The sequence below is a fragment of the Phocoena phocoena genome, chromosome 14 (genome assembly GCF_963924675.1).
Source record: "Phocoena phocoena chromosome 14, mPhoPho1.1, whole genome shotgun sequence".
Classification (NCBI taxonomy): Eukaryota; Metazoa; Chordata; class Mammalia; order Artiodactyla; family Phocoenidae; genus Phocoena; species Phocoena phocoena.
In genome coordinates, this window is record NC_089232.1 from 88,084,637 (window position 1) to 88,108,266 (window position 23,630).

General features: G+C 53.9%; 1 protein-coding gene across 1 annotated transcript in view; it reads left to right on the top strand.

Moving 5' to 3' along the window:
• EIPR1 (EARP complex and GARP complex interacting protein 1) overlaps nucleotides 1-23,630 on the top strand; it is a 90,583-nt gene that overhangs the window by 44,024 nt on the left and 22,929 nt on the right. The window contains exon 4 of the mRNA XM_065891273.1: nucleotides 10,781-10,937. Within this exon, the coding sequence (XP_065747345.1) occupies nucleotides 10,781-10,937 (157 nt within the window). The remainder of the gene's footprint in view (nucleotides 1-10,780; nucleotides 10,938-23,630) is intronic.

Consider the following 23,630-nt stretch of genomic DNA (forward strand, 5'->3'; position numbering starts at 1 on the left):
CAGGGGCTCCTGCCCTCCAGCCCCGCTGCACCCCCCGCCCCCTTTGCTGCCTCTCTCTCTCTCTCCTGCCGCCTGTGCTCCGCTGAATGTCCCTGCAGGTTGGCTGGGCCCTGCTCCTGTCTCGTCCTGCTGCCGAGGCCGAGGGAAGCCACCACCTGAGTGTCACCTGCAGTACAGGGGACAGAGCTCCCGCCCAGAGGTGACAGGCATCGCTTTTACTCACCACTCGTGGTGGCTCCCCCAGCCATGAAGGATGCTGCAGGGAAGGAACCAGGTTCCCACGTGCAGCACTGACTAAAGATGCCACACGCGGTGGAGCGGGGGAAGGGGAAGCTGGGAAACCCAGGAGGAGGAGGGGGAGGGGGAGGGGGAGGGGGAGGAGGGGGAGGGGGAGGAGGGGAGGGGGAGGGGGAGGGGGTGGAGGATGCGGTGGAGGATGGGGGCAGGCCGGGCAGGAAGGAGCTGTGGCGGATGAACCACCCTCGGGCACGGGGCGGCGAGGCGGAGGGAGAGCGAGGGCTGATGTGGGGGCGTGCAGACCTGTTGCCCGGGACCGTGTCGGCGGACTGGGGTCTGTCAGCTCCAGCCGTTTGTTTCCCTGTCGCGTTACCCCTCGTCCAGCAGCTGGGCTGTGGGGTGCCGGTCGGGTGCCAGGAGGGAACGTTATCGGGGGTCCACCGCGTACACATCCGCCACCCGCCCGCTTCCCAGCCCTCCCTTTCAGGAGCTTTCCAGCAAATGCAAATGGCACAGTTAGACCAACTTCAGCTGCCTTTGGGACTTGTAAAGATGTGAGCGCTTGGAGATTGTCCCGTGGAAAGTGCTGTAAATGTGTAAGATGTTGTCAAGCCTCCCAAGCAGCTTTTGTGTGTGTGTGTGTTTCGTGGAAAGATCCAGAGTTTCCAAATAGTGGCCAGTTCATTTAAAAAAGATTGATGATCAGGCAGACATGTTTTAAATTGAGTCTTTTACTTTTGTGTTTCAGAATCCCCCACTTCACTTCCTGCATTTTGAGCCATTTTAAGTAGAATAAAGAGAGGAAAGAGGAACATTTACAATAAGAAAAAGGAAAAAGGATTATCCTTCGTCCTCACTGCTAGTCGGCAGGGATCGTTTCCTAAGAGCGCGTCCTTGAGATGGTTCCTTCTCTCCGCTCTGCACTTTATTGGGCGGGTGAGGGCTGCTGTGCTCAGTAGCCAGGCCACCAGATCAGCCTGCTTGTCGGTGGGGAGGATCCGGCTTCTGGAGCTGGCTCCGGCCCACCACCCCGAGCGCGGTAATGGGCACCAGCTGGGCTCCCGCGCCTGTGGAGGGGCACACGCTTCAGTGGCCGTTCCCCGGGCAACGGCATCACGCAGCCAGCTGGCCCCGTCCCCAGCCCGTCAGAGCGCACCCCTGCCGGGAGCCTGCGTCGCAGCCGCGACCCTCCATAGGCTCTGACGGCAGAGCGTTTGCAGTCGGGGGTCAAGGTTAAACCCAAGGACCCCCTGTGCCGGCAGTTCTTAGGGCGCTGGCCCAGGCACACAGCCACAGCTTTGGGGTGCGCGGTCCCTGGAAGGAGCTGAGTCTGTACAAGTCGAGTTTCCAAGACGGGCAGTCTCTCTGTGGTCTGAAGCTGGCCCGCTGGAGGGAGAGCCGGCGCCCCTTTAGAGGTGGGCAGGGAGAGGCCTCTGCGGGGGCAGCCTGGCCGAGCCGCAGGATCGGTGGTCAGGGAGGGGGGGCAGGGTCGGCGGTCAGGGAGGGGGGCCTGGCTGACCTGTTCCCTGCCGGGCGCTGGTGCGCGGTCTGTGGGCCGGGGCTGCAGGGCGAGAGGCAGGTGGTCTGGGCGCGTTCCTGTGGTCACTCGGAGGAGGCTGGTGGCGGTGGCCCCAGCGCCGCCCGCAGGGCCTGCCACAGAGACTGGGGGAGTCTGGACAGCACTGGGGCCACGGCTGTGAATGTCTCTGGCGGTCTCAGGAGTAATGGGGCGGGTGGTCCCAGCAGAGCCGGGAGGGCAGGGCTGTGCTGGAGCTCTGGGACGAGGGCCGTGAGTGGGAACCTGCGCCTTTGTGCTCACGTGGTTCCATCCTGGCTGGTGCAGGGACCACACAGGGGCCTGAGGGAGGAACCAGAAGGCTGGCCTGGGTGTGAGGCCTTCTGGAGCTGGGTGGGCCACCGGGGCTCTGGGCTCGGGGCTCTGGGCTGGGAGGCCGTGGAAAGGTCATTGCCAGGCAGACACAGCAGGGCCGCAGGGGGACGAGGGTTCTGGCCCACTCGGGGTCGAGCTCTCTGGACATCCTGGCACTGTGCCACTCACGGGACCCCTTGCAGAAGCCTTCCTCCTGCAGTGCCCCCAGACCCCCGACGGGGCAGGCCGACAGGAGGGTGCCCGAGGGGCTGCGTGTTTGTCGCAGAGCAGGCTGTGACCGGCGCCCACGGAGCTGAGATGGGGGCACGGTAGTAACCCTTTCAGCTTTGTGGGCCGTGCGGACCCTTTCTCAGGCTCTTCCTGTCTCCCTTTTTGTCCCTTTTAAAATGCAAACCCATGCTCAGCTTGTGGACCCTTCAGAAACAGGTGGTGGGCCCGACTGGGCCGGCGGGCAGGGCGTGCACACCCTGGAGGAGGTTCCGGTGGGTTCAGGACCCGAGAGCAGGTGCGGCCGTGCCGGAGCCGGGAGCCGTTGTCTCTGCTGGCATTGGGGCCTGGCTGCTGGTGACCCTTCCAAGCTGCCTTGTGAGCAGAAACCCTCCATCGATACCCGAGTCTGAAGCTGAGGCTGCACTGTCTTGCCTCCGTGACGGCAGCACACCGGAACCGTGGCTGCAGTTGGCATCACCTGCCCGATGAGCTTTGTGACAATCCACTGCCACCGTCCGGGAATCTGCTGCCTCCTCGCAGGTGCCCTGTGGGTTTGGTGTGGACGGGAGCACGCTCAGTGTGCCAGCTCTTTCCCAAGGTCAGGGCCATTTGGGCTCTCGACGCCCATGTGCGATGCTGCCTCTGGCTCCTGTTTTGATGGGTGGGGACGTCTCACCACTGGCTCCGCTGCCCCTGGGGTGGGTGCTGTGTGGGGGTCCTTCCCCCTGCCTTCCCCAGTACACCTTAAGGAGCTGGGCCCGCTGGCCCCGCTGGCCCTTCGCGGGGGGGCCTTGGCCGCCACCCCGTAGGTCTGATGGCTAGACGGGGGGTGTGCTGAGCCCGGGGGCTCCGTCAGCTCTCACAGGGCCCTCTCCTTGTGGCCCAGCTGTCCTGGAAAGCGCCTGGCTTCTTTGGGGGAAGGCTTTGAGGAAAACGTACAGTGTATTCTCGTGGCAGTGCTATTGGGTCTTTCCCCAGGGGGACCTGGGTTTCCCTAAAAGCAGGGGCCCTGGTCTGTGAACTGTCTCAGGAACCGAGTGAGAGGCTGTGACTCTTCACTGTGGGGACTCAGGGCAGGCTCCACCCAGACCCAAGTCTGCTGGTCACACAGGTCGGGGCTCTTGAGGACCCGCCCAGATCTCCTCTCTCTTTTCTCCGAGGCCAGAGCCCCCGGGCTAGCGTGCTTCCTTCCTGGGCCCACCCCGTCTGTGGAGCTCACGGCCAGCCCCCCACCCCATCCTGGCCCTGCGATGGCATCTCCGGTACAGGGGCTCCTGCACTAGTGCTGGGGTGAGGCACCTCTCTCTCCTTTGTTCCTCACTGCAGGCTCCTCCCCGCGCCGGGCGGAGTAGTTCACGCGGGACGCTCTTCTCAAGCACCTAGAAGGCTGAGGTTACAGGCGGTCCGGGCTCACTGGCGGGCAGGCCGAGTGGAGCGGATTCTGCCTCATTCACCCTGCTCAGCCTGTGTGAGACTCAGAGCCGGCTGAAGTCTCTAAAGATAGCCTGGGATTCTGAGCTGCAGCACCTGTGGCAGCCCCTCCCCTCCAGCTGGGGTCAGACTGTGTCCCCAGCCAGGCACCGCTGGCCCTTTAGCCGAGCCGACCGGCGCGGTGGCTGAGGCTTACAAAGACTCTCATCTCCTCTGAGCCCCCTAAGCCCTGGACTCGACATCCCTGCAGCAGTCCGCACACTGCGTGGGCACACTTGCAGCCTCAAGTACGCCTTTTCCACTCGTTTGCCCGATTATCTTTTTATCTCACTAAGTGGCTTTAGCTCGTGTGTTACCTGTAAAAGATAGACTGGCATCAAATTGGCCTTTAGGGCACGGCTTGTATTTTCCCTTTCAGAGCGGGGGGCTGTTCTGGACACAGGAGGCTTCATCTGATTTCTGACTCTGGCGCTTAGGAGCCGTGTGAGCCAGGGGAGGGCAGTTAGGTTCTGGAGGCCTCGGTTTCCTCATCTGTAGGATGCAAAGGCATGGTGCGGAGTTCCCTTCCCTCGGATGTCCTGTGGTCTGAATCTGCTGTGTGAAGGCTGGGCTCGTTTGGCGGCAGGCCCTGCCCTCTGGGGGCTCCTGGGCACTGGAGCAGTAGTTCGGGCAGTTACATTGCAGGTCCTAACTTCAGGATAGCTTTGAAAACAGATAAAAGAAGAATGCCTCAGTGGTTATTACAGCACTTTCCTTCTTAAAACCGCCTTAGTTCCTTTGATAGCTGGTGGGTGTGTGCCGAATGCGGTTGAGATTCATATAGATACGGAAATCCTTAGCGTTTCAGAGCCAATTTGCATGTCTCGATGGGTATACCTCCAGCGTTTCTCATTTAGTACTGTTTACCTTCCATTTCATCTGCCTCTGAGCATTTGGAGAGTTTCTGATAATGCCTACCGTATTCCTAAGACCAAAAGCACACACTCTGGTGCAGCGTGTTTTGCAGGTTTGCCCATTTCTAGGGGAGGTGGCGTTGGCAGGCACCTCCCATGGGCACCGAACTCGGTAACTTTCTGGTCTTCCTCAGCATAACTTCTAGCGTGTACATTTTCCAGTTAGGGGCTTCGGACTCACCTTGTACCTTGCACTGATTGAATTCCTACTTTCTGCCAGGCGCTTGGGTCCCGATTCAGAACCGCCAGCCTCCGTCCGGTGTCTGGAACAGATCCTCCACACTCCTCATCCGTCCTCAAGGCCCTTCCTGGTCTGGTCCTCAGAGGGCTTCAAACCTCATTTCTCCCAGCTTTAATTCACCTTTACCGTATCCTAAGTAGAACCATTGGCCATTCTCCATCCTCCGAGGTCTCTCGGCCCTTAATCCTGCTTCAGGACGCCTCTGTGTCCATTTCCATGTGCCCAAACCCTCCTTGGGGCTGAGGTCAAGTAGCTCCTGTTCCCAGCACCCTTTCCTTTGGTCCTCCCCGCTCAGGGAAGGCGTCTCCTTCCTTTAGCACCTCACCTGGATCTCTCAAAGCACTTGCCGATCTTGACCTTGTATTAACCGTTTGATCGTGTTTTGCATCCTCATGGGCAGCGTCAGCGTCTGTGTCGGACTCGGCTCTGTGCCTCCGAGTCTTCCAGTCCTTCTCTTCTGGGCTTCGGACCGGTTGGCCCCTGGCCTCGGGTGCACACAGAGAGGAGGGGCTGGGTGGCTCTCGCAGCTCTGTGTGTTGCCCCCCCCCCCCCGCCCCGCCATCGTTTTCCCAGCCGCCCTGAGTGCAGCTGCTTTGTGGCCACTGCCCATAGTGGGCTATGCCTGCCCAAGCCCACCCTTTTGTAAACCCGCTCAGGCTCTTTCTCCCCCTGCAGCCAATTGGCCATCAGCACAGGCGGGCGCTGGTGGGGGATGTGTGTTCTGTGGCCTGTGCCTTCTGGGCCTGCCTGGCTCTGTGCCCTGGTGGGTACGACTGAGCTCTTGCAGGAGTGATACTCGGTCAGTTGGTGCACTGCGGTCCATCCATCAGGGCCCAGAAACACGGTCGGAGCAGTTTTTCAAAAGGCATGTGACTCGCTGGAAGCCTGGGGTCCCTCCGTGAAGCCGATGCTCTACCGTTTCTGCCACCATCTTCCACACCAGCAGGTCCCCCAAACGTGCATCCCAGCCCAACCTTGCTGAGAGCCCTCTGGCCCTTACCCCACCGGCAGGCGGCCGCCGCGTCCCCTTGTGGCTGGGCGGGCCCAGCGTTCCCAGGCGCAGAGGGTGGAGCGAGCGGGGCACCAGCGCAGCTCTGGCGAAACACACCCAGGTTCCTCCTCACAGAGGCACAGGCGCTTCCCAGGCCTCTTTGTTCTCTGGGGCAGGAGAGAACGTTCGGGGGCAGTGTCCACAGGTCCTGTCCCTGAGGCCGAGGGAAGCTGTGAGCAGGTAGGGCTCCCCCGTCGCTGGGCTGATGGCCATCTGCGCTTGCCCGCCAGGGCCCACGGGCTTTCTGCAGAGGCCAGAGTGGATTAAACAGGGCCCTGGCGCTCCACGCCCTGGTCCTTAAAGTCGGCGCATGTCTCTGCCACCCTTTGATGGGGTGGGAGGGCACTTTCTGAGGCTTCCACCCCCTGACCGCACAGGCCTCAGGGCAGTGGGTGTTCTACCCACTGTCATGTCAGGCCCATGGAAATGACATATGTCCGGGAGGGTCTTCAGGCCCATTGGGACCTGTCTTTGTCCATTTATTGCCTGGCCCCCAAATGTCCCCAGTCTAACAGGGGGGCATGGGACGCTTTGGGTTCAGTGGACCTTGAACTGCCAGGGTGTGGCCCTGTGCCCGGCGTGTGATCACCAAGTAAGCAGCACGAGGTCCCTGGGCGAAGACTTGGGGAATCGTCTCAGTACACACCTGCCCTGGTGCTGTGGGGTTCTGACTGCTGGGCTTCTGGCCTTATTTCTGACAGGGGGTCCCGTGTCTGAAACTGGCTCAGACCAGGCCTGGGTAAAGGAGCACAACTTTCAGTGGGGTTATGCCCCTCAGCCTCCTGTTCGCTCACTCTTGTTTCCTTCTACAGTTGTGTGGACTCCTGCCTGCGTGTGCGGGCAGCCAGGGCTGGGTCGGAGGGCCATCTGTTTCGCTCCTTGCAGCACCGTCTCCTGTTGTCTATCGGCCAGTTGGCCTCCCTTGGCTGGTAACCTGGCCTGTTGGTCATTAGGCTAATTGCCGGCCCCTGGCTTCTGGCAGTTACATACATACCATCACCAGGCCACTCTTGCTTTGGGGCCAGGTTTAACTGCTGGAATCAGAGAGCGGCCACAAAGCCCGTTACCAACAGGCCACGCGTCGTGACAGCCTCTCCTGAGAGTGGAATTGCTGGTCACCTGGTGTGTGGGTGTCCAACCGCCAAAGTGTTTGAACTATTTTACGCTCTTTCCAACAGTCCTTTGAGGGATCTGGTTGCTCCACATCTTTGCCAGTACTTGGTGGTGGTGATCATTTTTACATTAAATTTTAGCCATTCTGGCAGGTGTGTAGTGTATCTCATTTTGGTTTTGTTTTGCATTTCTCCAGTTACTGTTGATATTGAGCATCTTTTCTGGTGCTTGTTGACCGTTCATATGTTTTCTTTTGTGAAATGTCTGATTCAGTCTTCTGCCCACTTTTAAAAACTGGGTTATTTGTCTTATCATTAAGTTGTAGGAGTTCTTTATATATTCTGGATACAAGCCCTTTATCTGGATACAGACATATGTATTCTGAATATTTTCTCCAAGTTTTGCTTCATTTTTAAAGCAGTGTCTTTCCAAGAGCAGCAGTTTTTAATTTTGATGAAGTCCAATGTCTTTTGGTGAAAGAAGTTCTTAATTATAAAGTAGTCTGTTATCGGCCTTTTCCTTTGTGATTAGTGGTTTTTCTGCCCTGATTAAGAAATCTTTGCTTATTGAAGAGTTATGAGGATATTCTACTATATCGTCTAGAAAAGATTTGTATGATTTTGTCTTTCTCATTTTGAACTTCAGTCTGTCTGGAGGTAGTTTTTGGGTGTGTTGTGAGGTAGAATGCAGCTTGTTTTTTTCACGTGGATATATTGATAAAATTGATCCAGCATCGTTTATTGAAAAGACCATCCTTTGTCCACTCCAGTAAATGGCATTTTGTTGTAAATCAGGCGACCATCTGTGTAAGGTCTCTTTCTGGATTCCATTTTCTTTCTCTGAGCTATTGATCTATCTGTGTATCGGCAGTAAATTAATATCAGGTTGTAAACCATCCAGTTTTGTTCTTCTGCATGACTGTCTTGGCCATCTGGGCGGTTCACGTTTCCATGTAAGTTTTAGGACTTCAGAATCAGGTTGTTGATTTCTACCAAAAAAAGGAAAAAAAAAAGCCATCTAGAACTTTGGGGTTCAAGGGCTCTTTCCAGTAGTGAAGCTTCCCATCCTTGACCATGGTATGCCCCTCCATTTACTGAGGCCTTCGCCTGCTCTCAACAGTCGTCTTCATTTGGCACCTCTTTAGTTTGAGATATTATTGGATATTTCATTTTTTAATTCTATTGTTAATAGTTTTTCAAATTTTGTCTTTAAAATTTTTGTTGTTAATCTATAGATACCAATCGAATTTTATATATCACCCTTGTGTCTAGCAATTTTGCTAAATTCCCTGTTTTATTTCTAATGTCTATAAGTGTAAATTCTCTTAAGTTTTCTATACATATAATCATTAGCAAGTAACAGTATTTTTATTTTTTTAATAGTGTTTATTTATTTTTACTTGTTGACAGTTTGCTTTATTTATTTATTTATGAATGTGTTGTGTCTTCGTTTCTGTGCAAGGGCTTTCTCCACTTGTGGCAAGCGGCGGCCACTCCTCATCGCGGTGCATGGGCCTCTCACTATCGTGGCCTCTCTTGTTGCGGAGCACAGGCTCCAGACGCGCAGGCTCAGTAATTGTGGCTCACGGGCCCAGTTGCTCTGCAGCATGTGGGATCTTCCCAGACCAGGGCTCGAACCTGTGTCCCCTGCATTGGCAGGCGGATTCTCAACCACTGCGCCACCAGGGAAGCCCCAGTGTTTTTATTCTTTTCATGTTCTCATATCTTTATTTTTTTTCTTGCCATACTGAAGTAGTTGGGACCTCTGGTGTAACGTTAGCTACAGGTGGTAGCACAAAGCATTCTCGTCTCATTCCTCTTCTCAAGAGGAAAGTATTTAACTGTTCACCCCCCGGCAGTTATGTTTGCTGGGTGAGCAGGCAGCTACAGGAGTTACCTTCCTGACACATGCACAGAATTCTCAGAAGAAGGAGCCGTTCAGTGGGAAATCCGCCACTAGTTGCTTCTCCCGCGCACTAGTTTCCCGCACACTAGCTGCTTCCCACACACTAGCTGCTTCCCACACACTAGTTGTTTCCCGCACACTAGTTGTTTCCCGCACACTAGTTGCTTCCTGAACAGTAGCTATGTTTGCTGTGTCATCTTCTGTCATGTTGTGCACTGCAGCCACAGTTCAGTTCTCATGTTATCAGTCCCATCACTTTTCAGATTAGAAACTTCTTTTTCTGTCATTTAGGGAGATTAGTATAATCTGTGCCTCTGCTGGGTGAATGTTTCGGGCATTTGCTTATTCTTTTCAGCTTATTAAAGTTGCCAACTCTCTCTTCAGTTAGTTCTCCTGTTTCAGGAGTTCCACTGCCAATCCCATGGGCTCTACAGCAAGACTGTGGAACTAAAAATCTCAGCAAAAAAATCATTCTCTCGTAGGCAGAAGCTGTCGTGAACTACTTTTTCATGGTTAAAGGTGGATGTGTTAACATTAAATTTATATGTAATATACATGATTCTTTTTTCTTTAAGCTGCAACTCCATACTCTCTCAGACACAATGAAGTTTGTGGACTGAGCACTGAGATTGGGATCAGAAAGCCTTGGTTGAAACCCTGATCCTTCTACTGACGATTTGATCATGGGTAATAACGGTATTATGATAGTAGTACCTGGGGAGCCAGGCATTTTGCCCGTTGTGTTCACTGCTGTATTTCTTGCTTCATTAGTTGGTGTTTAGATTGGAGGACCATGTATCTAATAAGAAGTGGGACGTTTTTAAATGTACTCTAAGGTCCTTTGTTTTCTTATTTCTTGGGGTATTCTTTCTTTTTCTACAATTCTTTCATATTCTTCACATGATACCAATTGACGATTTAATGCTGAAGCCTGTTCATTGTTTTATTATCATTTATTAAAGACTTTTTGAAAGGGGAAGGTGTTTATCACATATGCCGTTTAGAACTAAATGGAAAGCAAATTTTGAAAGGGTTTACATTTAGGAATTTATGATTCAGTTTTTAACCACATAATGTTAAATCTGTTTCTTTTTGTTTTGTCTTTTCATCTTATTTTGTGTCTTACTGAAAAATTGTCTTTTTTAAAAAAAGAAAAGTTGTTTAGAGGGCAGAGACCTAGAGCCAGACAGGTTCCTGAAAAGAGGTGACCCGCGTGTCTTGTCTGTGCTCAGTGTCCCTGTCCACAAAGTGGCTGTGCGTCACCATCGGGCGCCGGACTGCTCTCCACCAGGGCTTAGCCTGTGGCGTCCGGCCCGCACTCATCCCCTCAGTGGACGGGGGCCTGCGCCACCACTGACACCATTTAGCACGTACGTGTGAAAGCAGTGTGTGCAGGGCTCTCAGCCCCTGTGCAAGGTGCTCTCACAGAGCTTTCAGGGAAAGTCCATTTAATGCCTCTCTTAGACCCAGCAGCACCCGTGGTGATTATATCTTTAGCTGCGCCCCACCTTCATTTCACTCCCTTTTTTGAAGAGCTGTTGAGGAAGAACAGGAGGAAATCGATTTTGAGGAAATTAAATTTTCTTCTAAAGCAGGTTGATGTGTTGGAACAGGGCAGGGGAGCAGGGTCTGGAGCCGCCCGCCTGGTCAGCGTTTCGAGGGCAGGGGTGCGGGCCCGGGGCTGCGTGTGTGGGCGCCGTCCGCAGGGCGGGCGGCCACGCTCTGCTCACGTCTCCCTTGTCCCTCAGCTGCAGATGGCAAAGTCGTGACGTGCGCCGCAGTGTGGAGGATGCCAGCGGAGCTGGAGCCGGGCGGCCACGAGTCCCCGGAGGATGCAGCGAGCCCTGCACACGCCCTGGAGCTGCTCTGTCACCTGGGCCCCGCGGCCCACGGCAGCACCGCCTGGTAGGTTCCGCCCCTGCGTGTCCAGGCAGGCTTGGAGGCAGGCCCCCACCACAGAGGCCTCTCTGCATAAATTGCTTGCTTCCACTCTCTCTTTAGTGCCAGTTGTTTCCCAGATGAGAGAAATCTATGGACACCCTGCTGCACATGTACTGAGAAAAGCTGCGTCCAGATCCTTTTCTTCTAAAGTCAGTCTTGCCGGGTACCTGCCGGGAGGATGGCAGTCAGGTGTCGTCCAGCACTGAAGCGCTGCATTGCCTTTTACCTCATAGATACACCTTCACTCAGCAGTCCTGTGCATAAATTAACTTATTTGTTACCTTGGGTTGAAGGCTTATGATGTCTTCTTCTGTGGACCAAGTGTGGACGCCCCGTGTGCAGGTCGTGCTGTGCCCACAGCCCTCTGAGGCTTCATCCTGCATTTATTTCCCCAAGTGTCCTGTGCAGTCTCAGGACGGAGGGGCGCCACCGGCATCCCTCAGGGCTCCCAGGCCCCTGGCTGCCCGCGTGCTGCGATGGCCGGATTGCTGTGCCCCCCGCGGTAACGCACAGATACTCCTCACGACGCTCACGGCTCACGTGTCGAGTTGCCGACGCCTTGGCAAACTCAGGGGGCCGTGCTTTCTAGAAGGGACCGTGGGAACGTACCCTTGTTATGGGTGTTGACGGTTACAACAGTAATTGTTTTGCTTAATACGGTCACACTGCCACGTGGTGCGTACGTGTGCGTGCGTGTGTGTTCTTGTGCGTGCGTGTGTGTGCGTGTGCAGGTACATGAGAAGGAGCCTCCGTGTAGTCACTTCTTAGTCACCCCTACCGATTAAACAAATTGAATCCAGCGGGTATTTATTAAGCACCTGCTGCACGCGCCTGCCAGGCTCCAGGGACCCAGGGTGATGGGTCCGGGGACCTGGCCTCGAGGAGTCACGATCTCTCGGGGAGGCCGTGGTGTAAACATCTAACCGAGACCCAGGGCAGGTGGGGACCACGCTGGAGTCATTCTGAGCTGTGTGCCGTGGGCCCCCCAAGGAGAGAGTCCCTAATTTTTACTAGAGGAATTGATGACGGAGTCTCTGAGGAGGTGACGTTTGGAGCTGGGACTTATACTGGTCCGCATGGTCAGCTGCGTTTGGAGGAGGGGAGGGCGGGGGGAGCAGAGCTGGGGGCCTGCGTGGCCAGGGCCCCGGGGGGCCTCCGTCTGTCGGTCTGTGTGTGGAGGTGGCTAGCAGGTGCCAGGTCGGGCTTGTTGCTTTTTCCCAGGAGGCCGGCCGTCTGCACAGAAGGGGTTGTCCTGCCCCCTGAGAAACTACCCACGGGTGCAGGAGAACAGCACTGCAAACCACACAGCTGTTCGGGGCCCACGTCTCAGGTGGCAGCCCTGCTTCCCCAGCAAACATTTGCACGTGTGTGTGTGAATGCGAGAGTGTGTGCACATATGTGTGTGCATGTGTGCGTGCACGTGTGTCTGTTCCAGGAGCTACCCCGGCACTGGGGAATGGGTGAGTGAGACAGTGCAGACCCGCAGTCATTTCGGGCGAGGCCCCCATGTACAGGCGGCTTACATGCCTTTGGCGAGTACAGAGAGGGGTGAGCGCCGGGAGGGGACCTGCCCCTGTGGACGAGGGGATGTGGGGACGAGGGGCTAAGGGAGGGGCCGTCGTCCGCTCCCCGCTCCCCTCTCCCCACCTGGGCCCAAATGCTCCATCAGAGCTGCTGTCGTGGGGGAGCAGGCTGCGCCCGCCCACGGGCATCGTTGGGAGGTGGATGTAGCGCGCCTGCGCTCTCGCCTGTGAAGGGAGCATGCTAGGAGATGAGTGTCGGTATTTAGACCCGTCCTCCTCGGAGTCTCCTCGGAATGCCGTTACTCCCGATTTGCTGCTCTTGTTCAAAGTGCTTGAAGTCTTTTTTGTTATCCATTGCATCGCTCTGTGTCTTTGACCTTTTCACCTGTGGCTGCAGGTGCGGTTGTAGCAACAGCTCAGAGAGACCCTGCGTGCCCACCCGTCTCCCCCAGCAGGGACCACGCACCACTGCCATCGAGGCAGCCCACAGCCCCACGCAGGTTCATGTGTTCTGCACCCCCGCCTGTGTGTGCGCTGAGTTCCTTGCATCTCATCACGCGTGTTAGTCTGTGTAGTCACCACCACGGTCGGGGCACAGAACCAGGATCGCTTGGGCCGCCTTGTTGCGGCCATCGCCACCCCCCCACGCCCCGCCCTTCATCTCTGGCTGCTGCGAGCCCGCGCCACCCGGTGCGCCGTCACCGGGAGAGCATTCTGCACGTGGAGTCACGCCATGTGCATCTGATGGCGGCTTTTGCTCATCGTCCCTCCTTCCTTCTTACTCTGAGTAGGACTCCGGGTGGGCTGGACACAGTCCGTGTAAGTGTTCCCCTGTGGAGCATCTGGGTCCCCGGCTTCGGGCTGTTGTGCGTAGAGAGCCTCTGAACAGTACCCTGCGCACCTGGGTCTCCACTCTCCTGGCCAGGTGCCTGGGGGCAGCCGCTGGGCCGTGCGGCGCAGTGTTTAGTTTGGTGGAAGCGACTGCGCTCTGCTCCAGAGGGGTCGTGCCAGCCGTGTGTGCGGGTCCAGTCTCGGCATCCTGATCAGCATGTGAGGCTGTCGTGCACGTTCTCTGAAGTGTCCGCGGTGGTGTCAAGGTTTCATTATTAGGTAGGGAATATGAGTTTTGGAAATTTAAGTCTGGTGGATCCGTGGAGGTGAAGGACACTGTGGTCAGACATGAGGCAGTCGGTGTTCTGTGTTCACTTGCTTGCTTTCCTTTTGCCTTGTTATTTGTGCTGAGAGCAGTTCCAGGAGAGGGGCTCCCAGATGCTCTGACCATCGGCCGCTGCTGGCCAGAAGGGAGTGTCCAGGAACGCCACACAGTCCCAGTGCCCTGGAGTCGTGGCTGCGCTGACAGGCAGAGGCGTGGAGCTCCTGTCCTCAGGGCCCCTCAGCCTCTCCTGTTCTGGAGCGCGGGGCATGGGGTAGACGGCTCCCACGTCTGCATCGCCGCAAGCAGGGTCAGCTAGTGCACGGTGGGTCTCTTGTGCTCACCTTCCCCGAGGTGGCCGTAGGGTCACTGGAAAGTCACCTGTTTCTGTAGATCAGGTCTCCATTCCTGAAAAGGAGGTGAGACAGTTCTCGTTGTGCTGATGGCAGGGTCTCTGGAATGTGGTACTTTGCGTGGCTGTAAATAAGGCAGTGAAGGGGCTGGTGTAACGTATCCCCCAGACCCTTCCGGGCCTGACTCCCCGGTTTCGCCCTGTGGGGACACAGGTCCCGACTTGACCCGGAGGGGCCGCCCCATGACCTGCAGCACTCAGCTCCTCTGGGCTGAGTGTCCCCTCCTCAGAGAGGTCCTTCCTAACCATTGTCTCCGAAATGATCGCTGCCCCAGCCCCACTCACGCCTTTCCGTCATTTTACCCAGTCTTATCTTGTCATGGCAGTCACCACCTCCTGACCCTCCCCTCTCTGTGCCTGTACTCCTGCGTCTTTCTCTGTAGCCTGAGCTTCCTCCGGGCAGGGGCCTGTCAGGATGCAGGCTGCGTCCTGTAGCCTGCATCAGCACCAAGGACAGTGCCTGGCACACGGAGCGCTCCGCCCGGTGCTGAGTGCGAAAGGGAGCGAATTGGGGCCGCAGAAACGATGCTGAGTCATGACTGTGACCCTGTAAAGTGGGGACCTCTGTAGGTAAGTTAACTGTAGGCCAGAGAGAGGAGGAGATTGCGTCCAGGGTCCCTCGCTCCTCGGGGGAGTGGCTGGGCCTCCCAGCTGGGCGGTCTGGCTGCAGGAGCACACCTGCAGAATGCGGATTGGGAACCGCCTGTGGCTGTCATCCTGTGGTTTGGAGGTGGTGTCAGGCGCTGGGAGTATAGACACATCTTCATCAGAATAAGTTTGGGGAGTGCTCATGCATATTCCTGCTGGTCCTTTCTGGATGATCAGTGTAAACGAATTCTGCTCTCGAGGGGACCCCCTCATTTTGCCGATACTAGAGTCATCATCTTTTCCGGCATGCTTCTCCTCTCCCTCCTGGTTCGCTCCTGCAGTCAGCGTGGTGATTGTGGAAGAAACGGTGGGCCTGGCGTCCGTGGCCCTGGGCTCTGCCTGCAGATCTGTAGCTAATCCACGGCATCCCTTTGGCGAGTCAGGTCAGTTTGGGCCTCATTCCCTCGTGTGTAAAATGGGTTGAATTCAGGAGTCTCTGATGTTCTTACCAGCTCTAAATTCACTGGATGCAGTGAGCTCTCTTTCACACCTGCTCAGTGCCGCGTGCCTTTCCCTGAATCTAGTCATAACTCATGACCCTCTTTCCACTCTGCCTGGCGCACTGAGGTGAGGGGCACTGGCCGTTCTGCTGCTCAACAGACGCGCGGCCGTGACCACGCCACTCACGTGAGGTCCTCCTGGGCGAAGTCACTTCCGCTGGTGGCGGGCTGCCTGCAGGGCTCGGACTGAGCCATGAGGGTGTGTTTACCGAACTGTGGTCTTTTCACCATTTTCAGGGTATCTCATCCCGTCATACTCCAGGTTATGTATATTAGCTGCCTTAGATCCTTTTGGAAGGATATGGGATGTAGATAAGTAAAATTAATAAAATTTTACCTTGTTATGTTAAAGACACTGAGGTGAGAGTTCGTCCTAGTGTCACGCGTGTAGTTGACACTCTTTCCCTTTTCGGGGGTAGGTGAGGAAGGGCTGCTGACACTCCCCCTTTGTGTGCTGTGTGCTCGTTCTTCTCTGGAGTTAGGGGTCTCCCAGGGTCAGTGCTGACACTGACGGGGGATGCGTTTTATCAGCACGTGCGGTGTCTACACGGGCACTGAGCTGGGCACGTGGGGGGCTGCAGACCCACCGAACTCTCTAGGGCCTCCTGGCATTACACCCCTGTCTCCTGTGTACTCCGGCGTCTTTTGGAGCCCCGATGAAGGCGAGGTGTTTGGGGACGCGGCAGGTAAGAGCAGGAAGGAGGTGACAGTTCTCTGGCACTGGCTCCCTATGAGGTAGGGGCTGTATCACCGTCGAGATTGGCCCGAGGGCTGATTAGCCACCACAGGGTAATTTTGTGGCTCTCCGTCTCCTTCTGATGGTGAAGAGGCTCTCCAGCTGCTGAGGAGTTACGCACCTTGGCTGTGGATTAATGCGTCCTGCTGGAGAGTGGAAGCAAAGTCAAGATAATGGAAACACGCACCATTTCCCAAGTGGTGCGTCGGGAGCAGTCATACAGATTGCAGTGTTTCACGGACGGTGAGAGTCTCCTTAAGGGAGAAACCACTAAAATCGGAAACCAGCAGCTTTGGGGGATGGAAGCGAAATTAGTGGCGGTCAGCTGCAGCCCCTGCTCACACACCCTGCCCCCCCCCCCCAGATTGTGGAGGGGCCGCGACGGGCTGGGTTAGCCTCACTACGGGGGACGTGCCGGGTCTTTCTCTGATGTCCTTGCAGATGCCCGTGGCACTTGCACAGTGACCGCTGACCTCTGCTTTCTGGGGAGAAGATACCTCTGCGGTGCAGATGGAGGTAAATATCACACTGGAATGCCAGGCCGGCTGAGAGGGTCAGGAATTCCTGAGAAGCGGGTGTGCATGTTACTGTTCTTAGTAGAAGAAGGAAAAAGGGCCGTAAGCTTTGGTGTTGAGCTTAGAGAGGAAAGAGAAGGAAAGAAACTTGTGCAGGTCTCCAAACACTTGAGGTGGTTTGGCCAGAAGAAAGGATTTGACCTCCTCTCTGATTTTGTGTTTCTTCTTTTCACTTCAGTGTATAGAACAGTGTAAGTTGACTTGGGTGAATGTTACAAAGAGTACATTCAAAGTTATCCTTAATATCTTTTCAAAGTTGTCTCTGAGGATACATAAAATAAGATGTTTGAAGTTTTCAGAGATCCTACGGTATGATTCTGCTGCCAGTGATGGTAGAAAGGTCTCTGTGATTATGACACTGTCATCACAGAAGAGTTATCAGATTTTATAAGGTCCAGGTTTGTGCTTTCTCGTTTCATCCAACCTAGATGTACTTAGGTGTAAGGTTTTTAAGCTGGAGCCCTGAAGTTGCTCCCCTGGTTACTGGCTCACCGCTGAAGTGGTCCGCTAGCTTTAAGAGAAGCCTGGAATGAGGCCTCGCATCCCTTATGTTGTAGGAAAATAACAGTCTGTGGCTTTACAGGACAATATAAAGATGTCTTCCTCTTTCACTTTGGCTAAAGTCTCATTTGTCAAATGGGGATGGTCGTCAGAGCCACCCTGGCGCCTTGTGAGGGTCATTGAAGCTAAGTATTAGGAAGCGGGTGATGAGGAAAAAATAGTAAAATGCACTGTACAGATACAGCTTATCTAGGAAGAGTCAAAATACGAAAATCTGAACGTACGGTGCAGAGTATAAATAATTATTTATATTACAGGATAAATTCATATTCTTTCTGAGATCGTAGTTCAAGTTTCCATTAAATACTAGGGTTCAAAGTGTGTTTCAGTTGTTTCTCTCATGAACCCAAAGGGTCTTTCCCAGAACATGCTGGGCAGACATATACCATTGTATCCAGTGGGATAGTTTAGGAGAATGTATTTTTTGAAGTTCTGTTTGTGATTATTTAAACTTGAGGTTTAAATAATTAAAAAATGTAAACCTGAAGGACCACTAACTCTGCCTGGAGAATTTTAAACTGTAGTCGATTTTTCTTCTGCTGTTTGAGAAACGGGGTGTGGGAGGAGGGGGAGAGCAGGGACAGCCAGGGCTGCTGCTTGGGGTTCGGGAGGTGTTTCACGTCAAAATGTGTCATGGCTCCGAGCCAACCCTGAACTTGCTGGTGAGACCCAGGAGCAGAAGGCTTGAGCTTCCTGGATGTGCCGCTAAGCCACACGGCGCCCACCCTGACCTGCACTTGCCCTCTTCTCCCTGCCTTGGGTGGAGTCTGCAGTGAGCGGCCGCAGTGGGCCTGTGTGAACTTGGACTTCAGGGCTGGTGAGAGTCAGCCGTTCCAGGGTTGAGGGCCCTGCACTGCCCCCTGGCTCTGCCCCTCAGCCCTCTTTTGGGCAGAAGGACAGGACAGGAGCCTCGCCCCAGGAGGGCCAGTGCAGCTGTGTGCATCCACCCTGCGTTGTGATAGGCTCTGGGCCTCGGACGTGTCCCTCCCAGGGAGGCTTCTGAGGAGTGCAGGTCTCTTTGCCCACACCCTGCCCATGGCTGGGTTCTCAGCGGGAGGGCGTGTTTCTGTTGAGCCATGCACACGGCTGATGCAAGCGTGTGTGCAGGTGAGCAGTGTCAGAAGAAACACCGACGTCGGATAACTAAGTCACCCAGTGCCCAAAGTCCCACAGTCGCGTGTTGTCAGAAAGGGGTACCCGGCAGTGAGTAAGCATGATTCTTTCACTACAAGTATCCGTGTGTCTCGGCCACGGGAAACCTTGCATCCACAGACTCAATCAAAGCGGGCTTCCTGACTTAATGGTGTAACTCTTAAAGTGACCTTTTTTTTAATCCTTGTAGCATTTATGAAAAGCTGTCTTGTGTTCTGCTGTGATTTTTTGACTTTTGAGCAGGAAGAAATTAACCAGATTGCCACATCTGTGTATTTTAAGAGAGAGATGTATAAACTGGGGAAATAATGTTTTACATTCTTTTTGTAAAGGGTTTTCAAAGTTTGACTGGTAACCACTGATAGAATCACCAGTGACTTAATAGATCCGCTTCTGCCTTGGGGTTTTCCCTTTTTCAGTAAAGTAGTGACTGTGGGTTTCGGAATGCCCCGGGAACTAGCGGTCTTGGCCCAGCCCCTCGTGTGCTGGCTCTTTGGTTTCCGCGGCACGTGCAGCCGTCTCCTGCCTGTCGTGTCGGGGTGGTTTCTGTCCTCCTGGCCGTTATGCTGCCCTGACGGCCCCACTTCTCACCCGAAGAGGCTGCAGGGAATAGGTAGGTTATGTCTGTTACGTGAATTCAAATTAATTTTATATTGAGGTTGTTTTGAGAGTTTCTCAGTGTCCTTTGAGTGTCCTCACCCCAGGTGCCAAAATCCAGAGTGTGAATCATTCATTTTGGAGTCACTCATCTGAAGAAGAGAAGTGTGTGTTTTGTTTGATCAGCATGAAACCTGCCAGATGAGAACCATTGTTCCTGCCATTAGGTCTCTGTTAACTGCCTCAGAGAAGTTTAGATTTGTTTTTAATTTGGGTTTATTTGCAGAAATGGCCCATTTCTTGTGTTTTTCTCTCAGTGATTACGAAGGGATATAGAGTACGTATATTAGGTGTATGCTACTTTGTTCAGGACTTGTTAATATAATTTTATGTCCACTCACATTCACGGGTAGAGTGTGATGAAGCAGAAACGTGGATGATTTTTATGAACAAAGAAATAAACTTAGTTTGGAGTAGCAAGTATGGCAGAAATTCTGGGTTATTTTCTTATGTTTATAGCACTAGTTTCATGGTGATGATCCGTGACGCAATAGAATTTCCTTTTTGTTTTTGCACTTTGCATACTCCACTGTTCCAAACACTCGTGGTCATAGGGTTGCTCCCTGTAAACTCACCACACTTACTTTCGGATGTGTCGCCCTGGGTAGACAATAAATAGCAGCTTTGCTCAGCAGTTAGGTCCCATGTGATACATGGAGTCTCATTTGGCAACAGTGCTATGTGCACCTTGGGGACCCTCTTCCTTAGGAGGGATCCCGATCCCGTGGCTGTGTTGACTGTCCTGGGTTGATCCCACCCGGAGAAGAACACACAGAATTGGTTTGTTGCAGCTTCCACGGGAGCAGAACTTATAGGACAAAAGGCAAATATATGAAAGGAATGAGGTGAGAGAAACTAAGAGCTGGGAAGCCAGGGTGAGGCTGACAAGGCGGGAGGCGAGGGTCTGGGCGCATCTTGCCGGTGGTAATCGTGCGGGACTGTCCACCGATCGGGACCCACCATCACCCTGCTCGGTGGCCTGGAAAGTGCACTTAGTTTTACGGGTTGATTCTCAGTCCTGCTTATGCTTGATGCATCTTTCAGTCACCCCCCTCTTAGTGTACGTGTGGGGCTTTGTCTGTTTTTTCTTAGCATTCTTAATGTGAGCTGCCCAAACTCACCCCTAACATTGGGGTTGGCAGACGCACGTCCCGATCAGAGCCTCCACCAGACGTGCCGGGTGCTGGGCCCCCTTCTCTTGTTTTTAGAGCACCTCTCCGGGCTCTGTGGTGGGAGCTGGTGGTGCGGCAGCAGTGAGACTCTGGAGCGTGTCCCATACCTGGAAACGGTGTGTTTACCTCTCCCTCCATGCTCCCCCCGAATCCTCATACCTGGTTTAGACGGATCCCAGGAGAGAAAATCCATGGGCTTTCTCACCATCCCAGGATGGTTGGTGGCTTTCTGCTTAATCTAGTCTTTTTCAAGGGCAGTTAACAAACTGTTAGTGACATAACTCATATAAGTTTTCTGAAGTACCTCTTTTTTCCTCTCCTTTTCTACTTTGGACATCTCTGGTCATCCAAGTAAATACAGCAAGGTTAACTCCTGTAGCAGGGAAAAGGCAGACATGCACCCTTTCCTTTCAACTGCACGTAAGTCAGAGATTACACACTTAAATCCCCTCAGAAGTAAATGGCAGATGTTCAGAGGCGCGCCTTAATTCCTGGAGCTTCTTCCGTGTGGATCTGCCTTCCTCAGGACACAGGGGCTGAGCATGAATGGCCCAGCTCAGGGGCAGATGTTGCATTAGTTCCAAAAAGGCCTTAACTCCAGCTTGCCCAATGCTCGTGTGTGTGTGTGTGTGTGCGTGTGCCTGCATGTATGTGCATGTGTTGTGCGTGCGCATGTCTGTGACTCAGAACGAATGAGACGAGCTTTGGAACAGACTTGGGCATCTTTCTCACTCACCCCCCCCTTCCCCTTTGTCCGCTTATTTTGAAGCTTGGATCCGAGTCCCGGCTCTGGGGTTTACCTGTTTTCTGCCTCACTGCAGCCAGGGCTCCGTGGGGAGCAGCTCGGGTGCCTGGAGCACAGCTGCCCGGGGGCTGGAGGGGGGCTGACACTTGCCCGGCAGTGCAGGGACCTACGCCGTCCCTGAGGGGAGCCAAAGTTCGGGCTAAGATGCTGAGAGACAAAGAGAATGAGAATATGGGGAAGGCTTCCCATTTCATGTATTAGCCTTAACACAGAGCCAAGCAGAAGCCCTTGGTGCAGGGCCTGGGCACTGGGCTCTTGAGCCTAGTCACTGGTTCCTGGGTCGGTAACTCCAGACCCTGGAAGGTTCTCAGACCCCGAGGGGGGATCAGGATGCCTGGCTCACTTTTGGGTCAAGACCACCAGAGGAAAGCCCAGGTGCTGGAGAGAGCGGGGCTGGTGATTCAGGACCCCAGCTGCTGGCAGTGAAGAGCACACAGGGAAACACCATTAAGTTTGGGCCCCTTTCAGAGCAGGTGAAGAGCGGAGTTTCTGAACGCTCTCGCTCGAGGATTTTTTTCCCTTAAAATAAATCTCCATGGAGTTATTTTTGGTGCATGTAAGGGTGGTAATTTTAATGTTCAAGGCAAATTTCCAAGTAAGCTTTATGGTTTTTCGAAGGGAAGCTGTTACATTTGGGGTGGACAGTCTTTGTTGTGGAAGGCTGTTGGCACATTAGGGGACATCCAGCAGCCCTGGCCCTCCCAGTCATCATGAAAACCCAAAAGTGCCCCCCCCCAAATACCCCTGGAGGGCAGTGCGGTCCTCAATTTAAGAGGCTCAGCTCTAACTGCATCTGATAATATATATCTAGGACTTATTCAACACCTACTGTGTGCAGGCACTGTTGTAAATATCACCCTGATCTTCACAAACCAGTACTGTTGACTACTTTTACACTCCTGTTACCCCCACTGGACAGATGAGGAAATCAAAGCACTGAGATATTATGGCACCCAGAGCTGGGACTCCAACTCCAGCAGGCTCGCCTCAGACTCCGAGCTGCCCCGCTGCCCCTCACTGTTCTGGGTCATCTACCTTAGATGCCGTCTGTGTTTTCAGTTGTGTGTATGTTTTGTCTGAGTGTGTTTAGTCTTTCAAAATCCTTAATTCTGAAAAGTGAGATGTTTCTTTGGGTTAACAAGTCATCACTTTACCTTTCTGGAAGGTTCTTCCTGTGGACACGCTTGGGGGTTGCTGCATGGAACCACTTCTCAGATGCGTTTGCATGTGTCTTGGTAAAGATGCGTGTGTCACGGGGACCAAGGCACCATAAGGAAACAGTGATTATCTGCTTTGTTTTTCCCAAGTGTGTCAACACAGTAAGTCAGTATGATTAGCTGCTTTAACTCGAGGTGTCAGGCAGTGTTCCTTCGTCTCTTTGCCTAATGGTGATATTGAAGCTAAGGAGCTTAAAAACAATGAGCTCTCACGCCTGGTCGTGACCTATGGTTCTGGAGTCAGCCCTTGGCTGGAGACTCAGCCCTGCCTTTCACAGCCACTGCATTTGGGGCAGGCCACTCAGCCTCCCAAGTCTGTCCCCTCGTCTGTGAGTTGAGGAAGGGAAGGGGACTCCCCTTGTGGGCTGTGGTGCAGCGGACGGAGAGGAGAGCTCCGGCACCCTGCCCCGGGAGCTGCCCGTCGTGCTGCTGGAACCCTAGCCCCGGGACCCAGGGCTCTCTAGGCAGACAGCGCCCTTTCTCCCCACACGTCCTCCCGGGAAGTTCCGCTGGAAGGAAGGCCTGCAGTAAGACTTCAGCTTTCCGGCGGGGCCGGGACGGTGTGGGTCAGACAAGGGCTGTGCCCAGGCACTTCTGTCTCATCGAGGTCCTTCTCCACATCCGGACCGAGCGCCGATGGAGCCGCGTCTGCTGGGGCGCAGATGAATAGCTCGGAGTGATTGCTCAAGGGGAAGGGCTCTGGCTTGCCTCTGGTAATTTTGTTCATGCGTATTACAAGCCTTTACAGTTTTTACTTTATAATAAATGCAACAAATCTTTACTTACGATTTCTCATCACTTGGAGTTGAAACAACAAGTCCATTTTGAGTCTTATTCAGAGAATTTTAGTTCCAGGAGCACCTAGAGTTTTCTGTTATTATCAGGTGCTTTCAAAAATTAGGCGGGTCTATGGCCGGGACCTTAAGAACCTTCTCCCTCTTGTCAGGTACCTCCGGAAGTCATGGAGAGGTTTTGTTGCTCGGTGTGTGTGCGTGCATGTCCGTGTGTGCGCGCGCGCGTGTGCGTTTGTGTGTGCGCGTGTGCGTTTGTGTGTGCGCGCGCGTGTGTGTGTGTTTTCAAAGCATACTTCTGATGAAATGTCCTCTGTAACCAAAAGCGAACTGCTGATGTGCGCATGGTGGTAGCTCCTGACCTTCAGACTGGTAACGGCTGGAGTGATGCCACCGTAATGCCCTGTTGGAACCATCTTTTAAAGTCATCGTGATGCTTAGTCTGCTTATAGGTCTTTGAAGAGAGAAGTAATAGGTAGATGGTCTCAAAGATTTTCCCTTTTTCCTTTTTTGATACACATTTCCCAAGGAGAAGTTTTGACTTGCGTGTCAGCCTTAAGATGTTCTAAGTTACTAGTGGAAAACGTACACCTACTTAAACTGCCCAAGGATTACTTTGCTGAAATTCTTAATTCTCATTTTATGAAAGAAAAAGCTATTTTTATGGCGATTCCAGTTCCTCAGGCCTGGTACCTGAGGCCAGCTAAACTCTGACGTTTTAGACTTTTATGGAGCACGTGGCCTTGTGGCTGTGG